Source organism: Pinus tabuliformis, chromosome 2_1, assembly GCF_031772625.1.
Source record: "Pinus tabuliformis cultivar Carrire ecotype Pingquan chromosome 2_1, CPIR1, whole genome shotgun sequence".
NCBI lineage: Eukaryota > Viridiplantae > Streptophyta > Pinopsida > Pinales > Pinaceae > Pinus > Pinus tabuliformis.
The window spans coordinates 958467125-958479898 of NC_142299.1; the positions used below are offsets into that span (position 1 = coordinate 958467125).

General features: G+C 36.6%; 1 protein-coding gene across 1 annotated transcript; it reads right to left on the minus strand.

Annotated features, from left to right (window-relative positions):
- Nucleotides 1–2309: 2309 nt before the first annotated feature.
- Nucleotides 2310–12295, minus strand: LOC149203823 (linamarin synthase 1-like). Its single transcript, XM_089403583.1, has 4 exons — nucleotides 11586–12295; nucleotides 10277–10708; nucleotides 8920–8921; nucleotides 2310–3158 (listed from the first exon to the last, which is right to left on the minus strand). Exons 1-4 carry the CDS (start codon nucleotides 12127–12129, stop codon nucleotides 2634–2636), a joined length of 1503 nt encoding a protein of 500 aa, XP_089259709.1. The 5' UTR covers nucleotides 12130–12295; the 3' UTR covers nucleotides 2310–2633.
- Nucleotides 12296–12774: the final 479 nt, after the last annotated feature.

A 12774-nucleotide genomic window follows, 5' to 3' on the forward strand; every position in this document is an offset into this window, starting at 1 on the left:
CTCTAGATTCAAAGAAGGAATTTTGGGTGAATTTGCTATGACTGCCATGACACCTGACAAAACCAAATTGTTGGAATTCCATAGTTGGAGAATATATCACCTTCTAAAACACCACAAATGTGTTAATTCGTCTAGCATTACTTAGTGAAGAAGAGCTCCTTAACATCCTAACTGTCTGGCACATTGGTTTCCCACTATTCAATTGCTATGAGAAAGTTGCAATACCAGACTTCTTTATGGCAAATAAAACTTTTAAGCCATGGAATTGTAGAGAAATCTGTTTAATATGGATGCAAATCTACACCAGAGACATCCCCAAGTGTGGAATTTTGCACTTAACATGTGAATCAAGAAATATTATTACAACTTCTCTTGTTGTAATGGCATCACAATAGAAGCTTAATAGGATCACATTTCAGCTAACTTGCTCCCCAATCAGGTCAATACCAACAAGCAGAAATGACACACCCTGAAATAGTAGGAAATAGAAATGAATCCCTTGGGCTGATAGGAAACTTCTGGCTACTGCAGTAAGTAAGAGAAAAGCCAAAGCCAGTTCCTTTCTGTACAATCGATTAATCTTTTTGATTCGAGGTGTGGATGGCTGCTTGCTCAATTTGCTCAACACATCGAGGCCAGTTTCAGAAGCCCCACGATGAAGTGGTTGGCTTAGACTCTTTGATTCTCTTTTAGCCATAACTAGAAAAATTGGTTCAGAAGCTCTGCCAGTCTTATTTGCAACAATCCATTCATAAGCACTACATAGTTGAAACAACCCAGATACCATAGCATTGAACTTGGTAACAGACATAGTATTTTCAAAAGGAAGGTAAGGGAGAATGAAAGGGAATGACCTTGGTGCTAGCAACACATTAAAAAATGACATCTCAACAGGGATATAGAATATGACCCAAATAGGTAGGTTCACTTTCTTTCCAATAGATATTTGCATCTAGAGATAGTAAAAGTCCATCAGACAAAATATGCAATTGTGACAAATGAGATTGCTCTAACAAGCTTTAATAAAACTCCTAGTAGCTTCACCCTTAGAGATTAGAAATTTTCTACAGAGCATTTCTTGCTATTGCAGTTTCTGAATATGTTGTAGAATAACATCATGCTAAACACAGGAAAAGTAGTTGAACGATATTTATCACAAACCTTGGAAATAATTATATCTGGAAGGCAGAGTCGAAAAAGATGTATATGACTAGAATGTCATTAGTGTTGTTGCCATATTTCCTAAGAGCCATATCAAATAGAACCAATTCTGCTAATGCTCCTTTAGATCAAGTGCAACTGCAATGAAATCTAAGACACATTAAGATCATGTTTGAAAGATTATAAGCTAGTGCAAACCTATCTAAGCCCAAGTCTGATATGAACCTCGTGGTTGCATATCTTGAACTCCGGTTATTGACACTTCAACCCTTGAGTTTAGCAACATCAAGTTGCATATCAAACCATGGTTTAAATGGCTATGTGCTAGTATCCATATTCAATGTATACAATCCACCATATAGATTCAGTGCAATGCCACATGCAGAGATGAAATGTTGATGGATACCCAGGTTGTAGACTATTGATCCATAACTAAAAGAGAGAACACATAAAAAATGCAGTGGACTAAATTGTTACTTGTTCCTAAGAATCGAAGGCTGCTGCAACCCTCTGAACATTCTATGGAAAACTAAAGGAAATACGTAATAACTCTACAACCAATGCTTGAGATACAATACAAAATTCACAAAGAACTCTCGATCATCACCCGGCCAGAGAATTCAACCCGTAGTGGCAGAGCTCAAGTGAGACCAGCGACGAGCCAAAAAGAAAAAAACGTTGTTGCGGCGAGGGTTTAATAACCCTTCCTTCCAACTACATTCAGAAACTATCTTTTTTTTTTATCGAAGAGTTGATAATCTCCCAATCATCTAACATATAATCTAATGACACAAACTGATGACAGGTAGCAGCGAGGAAAGTTCTTCTCAGAAGGGAACGCCTTACCCTATAATTAATCTAAATTAGCTATCAATTGCATAGTTTTGAAGATTTTTAACTCTAAACATTTAAATTAATCTAAATTAGCTATCAATTACTTTATACATAAAAAAATAGATATTAAGTAACAACCCTACTTGTTACATTTGTTTTTATTTGTTATATTACAATTTAAAAATAATAACATTCAATATTTAAATATAACCTAATTGTGATCCAGTGAAATATGTTAACATTGTTTGGGATTCACTTAATCTTTGATCTAGAAAAATCCAATTTCCAATACAAAATAAAAAACTCCCGGGGAATGAAGTATAAATTATAAATGACTAATTAAATTTGGTGGAATGAAAAAAAAAGTTGCTGGAACCTAATATGCCATCCTCAGTGAAGGATTCCTGGTCATAATTAGAAACAAATGTTGACTCAGCTGAAGAGAGAATTACTATATTTTGAATTAATTCTATGAAACCTACTTATTTACCGACAACCCTTAAACTTAAATATCTACTGCGAAAAAAATACGAGATAGATGGACAGCTGTATCGCAATTTATCAAGAATTAATGATGCGCTGAGATGAAATCTCAGCACGCAACATCTGGAATCAATACGCGTTCTTCAGATTACTAGTTACTTCAGATTCTGGGATCGAGCTGTTGCTTTCCTTGCCATGTCATTAACGAAGGTGTTTAAGTTATTAAAAGATGAGCCTCCAGGGACAACTGTTCGCCTTGCACACTCCTTAAGTCTCACAGCGTTCTCTCTCAACTGCTTTCCTTCCTTAGTTCTCATCATTCTCTTCACACTATCCTCCACCTCTTCTTTTGACACCACCTTTTGGTCATCCACGTCCACTCCTTCAAAATTCAGGCCGATCTCCCACACATCCTTGGCGAACCTACAGTTGAGATACTGATCGGCAAAATAAGGAAAACCCACCACAGGAACTCCCATGCTTATGCTCTCCAAAGTCGAGTTCCATCCGGCGTGAGTGAGGAATAATCCAACGGATGTGTGGGCAAGCACTTTAACCTGAGGCGCCCACCTTACAAGCAGTGCCCGATCTTTGGTTCGTTCTTCAAACCCATCCGGTAAAACTGCAGGCTTCCCATCTTCAATATCCGAGCGGAGAACCCACAAGAATGGCTGCCCGCCCTAGTTACCAGAAACGGGACGTTATCCCCTGTTTCTGGCCGAAACCTTCACCGAAACGCAACCCAGCTAGAAACGCCGTCTGCAACGGCCGTTTTCGTTTCCACGGGCAAGAAACAGTTTCCCGCGAAACGAAACCGTTTCTTCTCACCGTTTCCAGATAGACTTGCAGTTAAATTTATTTTTTCGAACTCGGGTTAAATGTAATTTTTTCAAACCGTCCGTTAAATGGAGTTTAATTAGCAATTGATTGTTAGTTTTTTGGATACAGAGGTTGAATCCAGTTTAATTCGCAGTTCACTGTTAGTCTGCTGCAGTGGACTATTAGTTTTCTGGAAATTAAGCCTAAGCACTCCAGCTTATTGTGAGCGACAGCTGAAGAAAAAACTGTTGTATTTTTGAGAGAACAGAGAGAGCTGTCAAAGAAAAACACCAGTTGTCAAGGATTTAAGCAGAAGACCAGAGCGAACCCATCATTACTCAGATGCAAGCCAGGCACAAGCAAGGCAGCCAAGCAGCTTCAGGCCCCCGTTGAGTTATCTTCAACAGCATTGTCAATTCTATTGTCAAAAGGTACTGCCTAAGAACTTCAATCTCTGGTTTTTTTAATGAGATGTCATGCCTGATGTTAAAACTATTTGCAATATCAGTGATCTTAAATATACGCCGGGTCATGCTCTGTATCTCGGTTTATTTAATTCAACTTGAGAGTGCGATAAAATTATGACATATTTGCTTATACTGCTTAGAAAGGGGCGGAACAATGGATAAGCATTGGAACTGTTATCCATTAACAGGTTGGATTTCAACCAGCCGTTTGAACTTTGCATGGTGATGCCCATTCCAGAGAGGTTTTGATAAGTACCTTAATTTTCATTCATGATCCCTGTTTCCAACCTGCAGTGTAGGTAGTTTTGAAACTAAAAGTGAGTTCTAGCTAAAAAAATCGAAACGGAAATAGACAGAACAGGGCATTCACTGTACCGAGCTTGGCAATATCCGGGAAACAGGGAACAAACGAAAGAAAACTCCAAGAGCATTAGGTCTGAGCCTGGTAGTCTCCTGCTTGCAATATTGGCCTTATCAAGAGCTTCAAGCTTCCCTTTAATCAACTTAGATTTTTTTAATACTGCTTCCACATCTTTATCCATCGTGTCTCTCAAATTCTTTATGGTTTTCGCGTTGTGGATGGTTTTGCTTTCTTCATGTGAAGCTTGCAGCTTCCTTGACAGTCCTTCCACCGATTCCATATCATTTTTCACATCCTCAACTTCCTCAAAGAATTGTCCTAGGTTTTTTTTTTCGTTAATGCCTACCATTTCCACATCATACCCCGCCTCTAAATCCTTTCTGGAATCCTCCTTAAGATTCGCATAGTTTTTGAAGGATCTCGAGAAAAGATCATTCATTTTTCAAGCATATATTGAAACGAAATTGTATCGCATGGCTCCTCATTTGATTTTAGGATATAAAGGTATTGGGCGAAATACTGATAAGAGTCTCTTTTGAATTGGATACAAAATCTATATTTGTTCCAAAGCCACTTTTGGCGTTGAAAGTCGATTTTGTGTGTAAATATAGATAGAAGAAATCCGCCTCGAATTCAGAAATAGTGTAAAACGTTTTGGACGCAACCTTCTCACAATACTGACAAGCATGGACAACCCTTATTTGGAAGCACTGTTATAATATTGTTTATTTGGTTATGGATTATATGGAGCGATATATGGAGCAACTTCATAATACAATGAGTGATATCATTTTAATTCGATACCCAGTGTTATGGAGTTGCGTTGTTTATTTGGAAGTGTAGATTATGTTCATTTGTTTATTTGGCACCCACCATCGCAACATTATATACCCCAAAGGAGGTAAGCCAACAGATTTAGGCCAGTTGTTGAGGTACTTTTGTGGATTAAGGTTTTGTACCGTAGTATTTGAAGTAGCATTCAATGCATTACATGGTCTAGCATTACCACTGAAGAATGCCCAACAATTGTACCTAAAATATGATGTTATATGCCAGCGCACAAAAGTGAATTGTTGGCTTGTGTCATCGTTCACTTATGGCACAAATTCTGATCCTGCAGTTTAATGGGGACATGTCTTCATGAGCTCAACGAGATTTCAACTTCTCTCTCCACAGAGCCAACGAAACTAGTGCCAGTTAAGTAAAAAAGAAGATAAGTGACTTGTTGAATGAGTATGTTGAGAGTGGTGATAAAGAAAATGGTTGTCGTTGTATAAAAGACTTGAATGTTCCTTTCTTTCATCATGAAGTTGTAAACAGGGCTTTAATTTTATCCATGGAACGAAGAAGTGCACAGCCACATATCTTGGCTCTATTGAAATAAGTTGCCAAGGAGGGTCTAATAACATCTAGTTAGATGTCGAAGGGTTTTGGTAGGCTTGTTGATACTGTAGATGATTTGTCAGTTGACATAATCAACATGAAGGACATGTTTGAATCTTTGGTTTTTAAGACAACAAAAGAGGGATGCCTTAGTGCAGCACCTGACATTGTCAATCTGCTGCTTCACAATTAAAATGCAAAAGAACATCTGTTAAAATGAAACTTGATACAGAGAAATTTCTTGGAAAATTTAATCGTTAACATTCCTCAATTGATTTTCTGTAAACCGAAATGCAAAAAGATCCGAAAAATCACATAAATTTCTATAGAATCGAATTTATTTATATAAATTAGATAAAATGCTTGAAGGTTCAATACATTGAAAAAAAAAACTGCTTAAATATTTTCCAATTTAAGTGAAATATAAGAGACAGATCCTCTGGAAGAGCATTATATTACAGTTGAAGAAGAATGGAAGGTATTAAGGTTGCTCTTTTGGCAGGAGAATCTGCGAAATGTAATTCATTTTTAACAAGAATGAATTATTTCAATGAACCCCTCAACTTGGAGATCAAACATAGTTTCACACATAAAAGCATGCAAATAACACGAATTTTTCTTTATAATTCATCAAGGAGGCTAAAGACGAACGTTTGTTTAGGAAATTACAAGATAAGCTTCAAAGATTCCAGCATGTACAGAGATAATCCGAAATGCTGAGGATGTAAATAGGTATGGAGTTGATGGGAAATTGTCAACGAATCTGACTTTACATAGGAAAATGGAGAAGCTATCCGGGAGACAGAAAACAAATAGAAATAAAATCGTAGAAATCTAAGTCGGAACAGGATTGCAAGTGAACTTCTCCATAACTGATATAAATTTGACGGGGAATTTTGATTATGAAGTAAATTTTCTATGATAGTTTTTTTTTTTTTAAGATTGGGATTTGTGTGATGTTTCATATTTATTTTTATTTGTATATTAGATGTAAAAAAATTTGTTATTGTTGTTTGGAAGTGTCACTGAATATGTCTTTTCACAATTTTTGGGAAAAATATTACTATATTTACAATAAATAAAATATAAAGCAAAATATGGATTGCATTGTGATCCGTTAATCGTAAGGCAGTGAAAATTAACCAAAATTATCAAACCTTACTATGGCAGATTCATTCTTTGTAACTGAGTGAGAAGTTAATGAAAAAACTGTAGATTGCATCCATTAAGTCGAAGACCAAAATCGTGAAAGCTTACTCTAAGCAGCTCAATCAATCATAGTTAGTAAAGATCAATAGTCACAATTACCAAATAATTTATTTATAAGATTGTGGGCTATTGTTGACCATTTTGCCCCAACACTTTTTTGGCTATGCTTAAAATTCCACTAGGTTAGAGATTTTTTCCAATTACGTTTTTTTTAATGGTATTTTATATTTGAAAAATTTTCACAAATGTTGTGAAGATTTAGAAATTTTGTAAATAGATTTTTAATTTGGAAAACTTAAAATAAATATAATTAAATAAAGTGATGAGAATTATTATTAGGAATTTTACTTTGAAATTATATAATATCCAATTCGTATTTGAGTAAAAAGGAAAAATCAATAGGAAAACTCAATGTTACCAATCAACATACCTAATTATTGCTAGTGCATAGCCCCACACACACATATATTTAGAGAGAGAGAGTGAGTTATGGAACAAGTAGTTATAAGTTATTAAAATATCACTGAAGCCATGTATCATGGGATTTTGTAAAATGAATGAGATCAGGAGCTAGTCCTTTTCTCTCGAGCTAGTCCCTCCAATGCTCGAAGTAAGGTGATTTAGATGTTTGAAAATTTGAAAAAAGATAAATAATTTTATTTTGTTTAAGTTTTCCAAAATTTTCTTTGATTTTCTCTTCAAATTTTTAGTTAATTATATTTTTCTAATTAGGTGTCAATTTTTTAATTTTATTTTCTGTAACTAATTTTCAAATATAAATTGTGCAGATTAAAATTGGTTGCAGAGGAGAATCATTTATTTTTTATTTCACTCATTTCTCATTGCAATGGAAGAAAGTTCACCAATGTCACAAAGTAGACCGCCCCTTTCCCAACAGAAATCTTCCATAGAGGCATCCAAAAAAATCCAAAGCAAAGAATATCAAGAAGCAAAAAAAGCCTTTGAGGCAAGGTTATGGGCAACTGTGAAATGCACTCAATCTTATAGTGGAGGATCAAGTGGATCATCTGGTTCAAAGGTTTGGTTGTGCCCTTATTGTAAAAAACAAAAAACGGGGAATGTAGGAAGAGTTCGATGGCATTTACTTGGAATGGGGAAAAAAGAACAATCAGCTTTATGTGACAGTGTACCTAAAACAGAAAAAGCTTCTCTAATTAAGCAATTTAATGAACTTGAAAAGCTTAGACATATTGTTGAAGGTTTAGTTCAAGCTAACAACAATCCTAGTGGATTGACAATTGGTGGTCCACACTCTTATTCTCAACATCAAGTTTCTGTTTCTCACCTTCAAAACTTATGGGATGTAAAAGGAAGGGGAAATCTCGATGCATCCATTGGACGATTTTTTTTTGCAAATGGCATATCTTTTAATGTTTGTAGGTCTCCTTATTGGAAAGAAATGGTAAGGGATCTAGTTAGCAATGCTCCTAAAGGTTACAAGCCTCCTAGTTATGAAAAGATGAGGACAACCGTGTTATCTGAAGAGAGGGCTCGGGTTGAAGCTAGACTTCAAGACATTAGAGATAGTTGGAAGGAATCTGGGGTCTCCATTGTCTCAGATGGTTGGACAGATGTTAACCATCGTCCCCTTATCAATATTTTGGTTTCGAGCCCAAAAGGAGTTTTGTTTTTAAAATCCTATGATACTACAAGAAAGACAAAAGATGGTCCATATCTAACAGGTCTCCTCAAAGAGGCAATAGAGGAGGTTGGTAGAGAAAACGTGGTCCAAATTGTTACAGATAGTGCCTCAAACAATATCCTTGTTGGTGGGTTGATTGAGGATGAATATCCAACAATTTTTTGGACTCCTTGCTCTGTGCATTGCTTGAATTTGCTCCTGAAAGATATTAATAACATTGCATGGGTTGATAAAACTATAACTGAAGCAAAGATGCTACAACACTTTATTATTAATCATGCAGCATCCATAGCAATTTATAGGAAATATGCAAAACTTCAGCTTCTTCGATGTGCCGAGACTAGATTTGCATCTGCTTTCATTATGCTTCAACGCCTTATTAAAATGCATCAATCTTTGAGAGAGATGGTGGTATCAATGGATTGGCAAAGGTGGAAGGGTTCTCATACTGGGGATGGCCTAAAAGTTGAGGACATCATTATTGGTCTTTCTTCAGAGAATTTTTGGAGGAGAGTGGAGGATATTGTCACCCTTATTACACCTATTGTTTCCACCCTTCGCATATTTGATAGTGATCAACCATGCTTAGGGGATGTCTTTGAGAGCATGGATCAAATGAGAGAGAAGATTCATGACATAATGGAAGATGAAAATTCTAGGATTGACAAAGACACCAGAAATGAAGTGTGGGAACTTAGTCTGACAAGGTGGAAAATGCTTCATAGCCCTCTTCATTCAATTGCATTTTTACTCAATCCTAAATGGTTTCATAAGAAACCATCGTCAGATGTAGAGGTTATGCAAAACTAGAACACTTTTATAAGTAGGTGTTACGATCGTCAGGATCGCACTGCTTTACAGTTTGAGCTACGAAAGTATTTGAGATCAGAAGACCACTTTGCAAATGAAGATTGTGCATACAACAGACAACAACTTGGACCCATCGACTTCTAGATACAATATGGTACAGGGACCCCCTTGCTTCATCGTTTGGCTATCCGTTTGCTTTCACAGGTATTCTTAATAACAAATACCTTTAATGTATTGATTTATTGTTTAAACAATTAATTCTAAAGCTCATTTTGGATTATTTATCTTATAATATTTATTGATTGACTATGACTAACATAATTTTAATTTTATTATACAGGTGACTAGTTCCTCTGCATGTGAAAGAAATTGGAGTGAATATGCTTTCATCCATTCAACGAAGAGGAATCGCCTAGGCACAAAAATGGCACAAGATTTGGTGTTTGTACACTCAAATCTACGTTTGTTATCTCGACAACAACTAGAATACAAAACTGGACCCACGAGAATGTGGGATTATGGTGGTTCACAAGATGACGAAAATGATGAGCTTCCACTTGAGGTGCTATAAGACAATGCTGAAGACATGCTTGATGATACCATGAAGTCTACTGACCAAAATAATTCTTTTGGAATTGGCTCAAGCTCAACAACTATTCCAGAAAATGAGCTTCAAAATCTAGATTATTAGGTTTACTTGCATTTTGATATGAATTGTTGGAAGTGACTTTAGAGATACATATATATTCAAAAGAACAAATTTAATTATTTATATTTCAAATCTCTTATTCTTATCAATGTTTTCTATTTTCTTGGAATTAATGATGGCTAAATTTTTTGATCTACAAAATTATCACTTCCTTCTTAAAACTAAATTAGTATTTACAATTGTTTTTTTACAATTTCATGAGCAGAAACATTACAGGTTTATGATTAATGCTTTGTTTATATTGTTCACCTTTAATATGGTGTTTTTCTCTCTCCTCGTTTCTTATATGCGAAACCTCCAAACCTCGTTTCTCGTACCGTTCTCGTTTCCCGTTCCGTTTCCCGTTTCTCGTTTCTGGTAACATAGCTGCCCGCTACCCTCGAGCCCTAGCGCCAGCTGCTGCAGTTGCTCCTGAGATTTGACAGCCATGCTGCCAAAGGAAACGTATATAACAGATGCTGTCTGTTGCATATCCAGCCATGCCAGGCACCTCTCGTCCTCCTCCCAAAGACTGGTGGTGGAATCCTTTCCTTGTAAGAAATTAGGAAGGAATAGAGGTCCTATTGCCAGGGCAGGACATCCATTCAAAGACAGGGCCGTTACAGCATCGCTCCCTTCCAGCTCCTCAAACGTGTTCACCAGCACGTAGTCCCCTTTTCTCTGCTTCTCTGATTCATACACGAGAGCATTCAAAAGAATGTCTGTGGGATCTTCAGCGCGATATAAGTACAATAGATCAGTCGGTCTCATTGGCGGGAGATTACCCGGAAGACAAGTGATCACTTTCCCTGGATTGTTCGCTTCGCTTACTGCACGTACACAGGCCCGACCATGACCAAATATATTAGTTAATGCACACCGAGAAATGGTTATCCTTTCTTTTTTTTCAGCAGAAAAAAACAAAACAGAGCTTTTGCATATTAAAAAAAAGAAGTTAATTTGAGATTAAAGAGACCATACAAAAAAACACCTATGAGAACCAAACCAAAAAGAGCAAATACTAAGTACACTGCATACAACAATCGAAAATTCAACCTATTGAAAGCGAAAACCAAAATTATGACCCAAAAAAACAGAGAAACAGACATCCAGTAATCAGAACTCAAAATAGCTCAAAAAAGCCCTCGTGTGAGAAGGATCAATGAATGAGAAGTACAAAACATTATGTTGGGCAAAAGAGAAACCCTTTTTTAAACAAAACATCCACTTCCATATTCTGGTTCCATGAAAAAAAAATAAAGAAATATTGCAGAAAAAAAAACTAAGCACTCAAATACGATCCATCCAATGAATTAACAGAAGAATCTGGAGAGCATTCCATCCCGCTGCCAATCAATAACAGACGACTAATGGCCAACAACCTTCAAAAAGTCAATAACCAGCCAACCACCTTCAAAAGAGTCAATAACCAGCCCAACAACACTGTGGAATAACCCCACCATGCCACTACCTCTGACTGGCAACTTGAACCAACTCATTCGCAGCAGCCGAGAAAAGGTTATCATTATCTCCATTAGAGACTTGGGGAATATTTTAGCCAAAAACTAAAACCCAACAAAGGAAGACAGTGTCAGCCAGCAAATCTAGTTCAACATCAGAGAACCAAAGCCAAAAACTAAAATCCCCAAAAGGAAAACAGTGTGACAGGAAGCTGCAACTTAGGTGGAGATGGGGTGACGTACTTACTTTTGACAGGAATATGTCCCTGAGACATGAGGAATTGAGTGTAGAGCTGGCAAATCGAAGCGGCAGCACAAAAGGGCCAGAAGATAACCCTGGGCACTTTCATATTCGTGGCAACTTGCTCCGTGCAAGACATGAAGGAATCTGTGACGATGCATGTGATGGGTGGAAATGAATATTTACCATCATCACCTGTAGCGCCGCTGCTGCGAATGAGTTGCTCCAATGCAGGGCTCAACTTTTGCAGTGCACGCACATATTCGGCGAGGTTGGAGAGACGGCTGTGGTCGGGCGGTAAGCCATCGGGAATACAGAGAAAACGAATCTTGGACCTTCGTTGCTCCAACTCACTGGAAATAAGAGAATTGGTGTTTCCTGCAGAGACTTGGACCATGCGTTTATGGAGCCACTCAGTATTGACGAAAGTTATAAAAAATCCACGATTGGTGAGCAACTGTGTCAAATTCATGAGAGCATTAACATGACTTGGAGCAGGAAATGGCACAATGACTGCGTGCAAAGCACAATCGACGTTTTCAATACTCATTATATGCAGTACCTTATTCTTTCTCTTCTTTACTCAACTCCACTGCAAGCCAACCCTTGCACTTCCAATCAGCACGAGTTCATTATACTTCAGCGATAGTGTTCAGTATGCACTTGTATCTGCAATTGAGATCAGAATGTCCGCTTGTACACCTCGACTGTTTGGTCTGAATGTCAGCTGATTTCCACATGCGTAGCAAATGATCTTGAAATATGACTGGTTGGTCTTAATATCACGTGAATTCCAGTTACTAAATTGTGGAAATGCTTTTACAAATATTTATTATTTATTTACTCTTTGATAACGGGAAAGTAAATTATGTTTGTATGTGTATTAATGCTTTTATGTGTATTGTAAGTTGTAGTATGAGTTATATATGAGTTCGAGCCATAAATCTACTTCATTAAGATCTAGATTTAAAGAAGTTAGTAATCTCTATATTATATATATGTAACCACTGTCATCAATTAAAATACAGTGTGTGATTTGCGTGTTACAATGTGCTTTTTCTCCATGTATAAATTTATGTATGTAAGTAGTTGTAAAATAAATTTATTATTTATTTGTTTGTATTTATATATATATAATTAGTTGTAAAATGATGTTAGCATATTTTTGGATTTGGAGTTAAAAAATAAAAAAAAA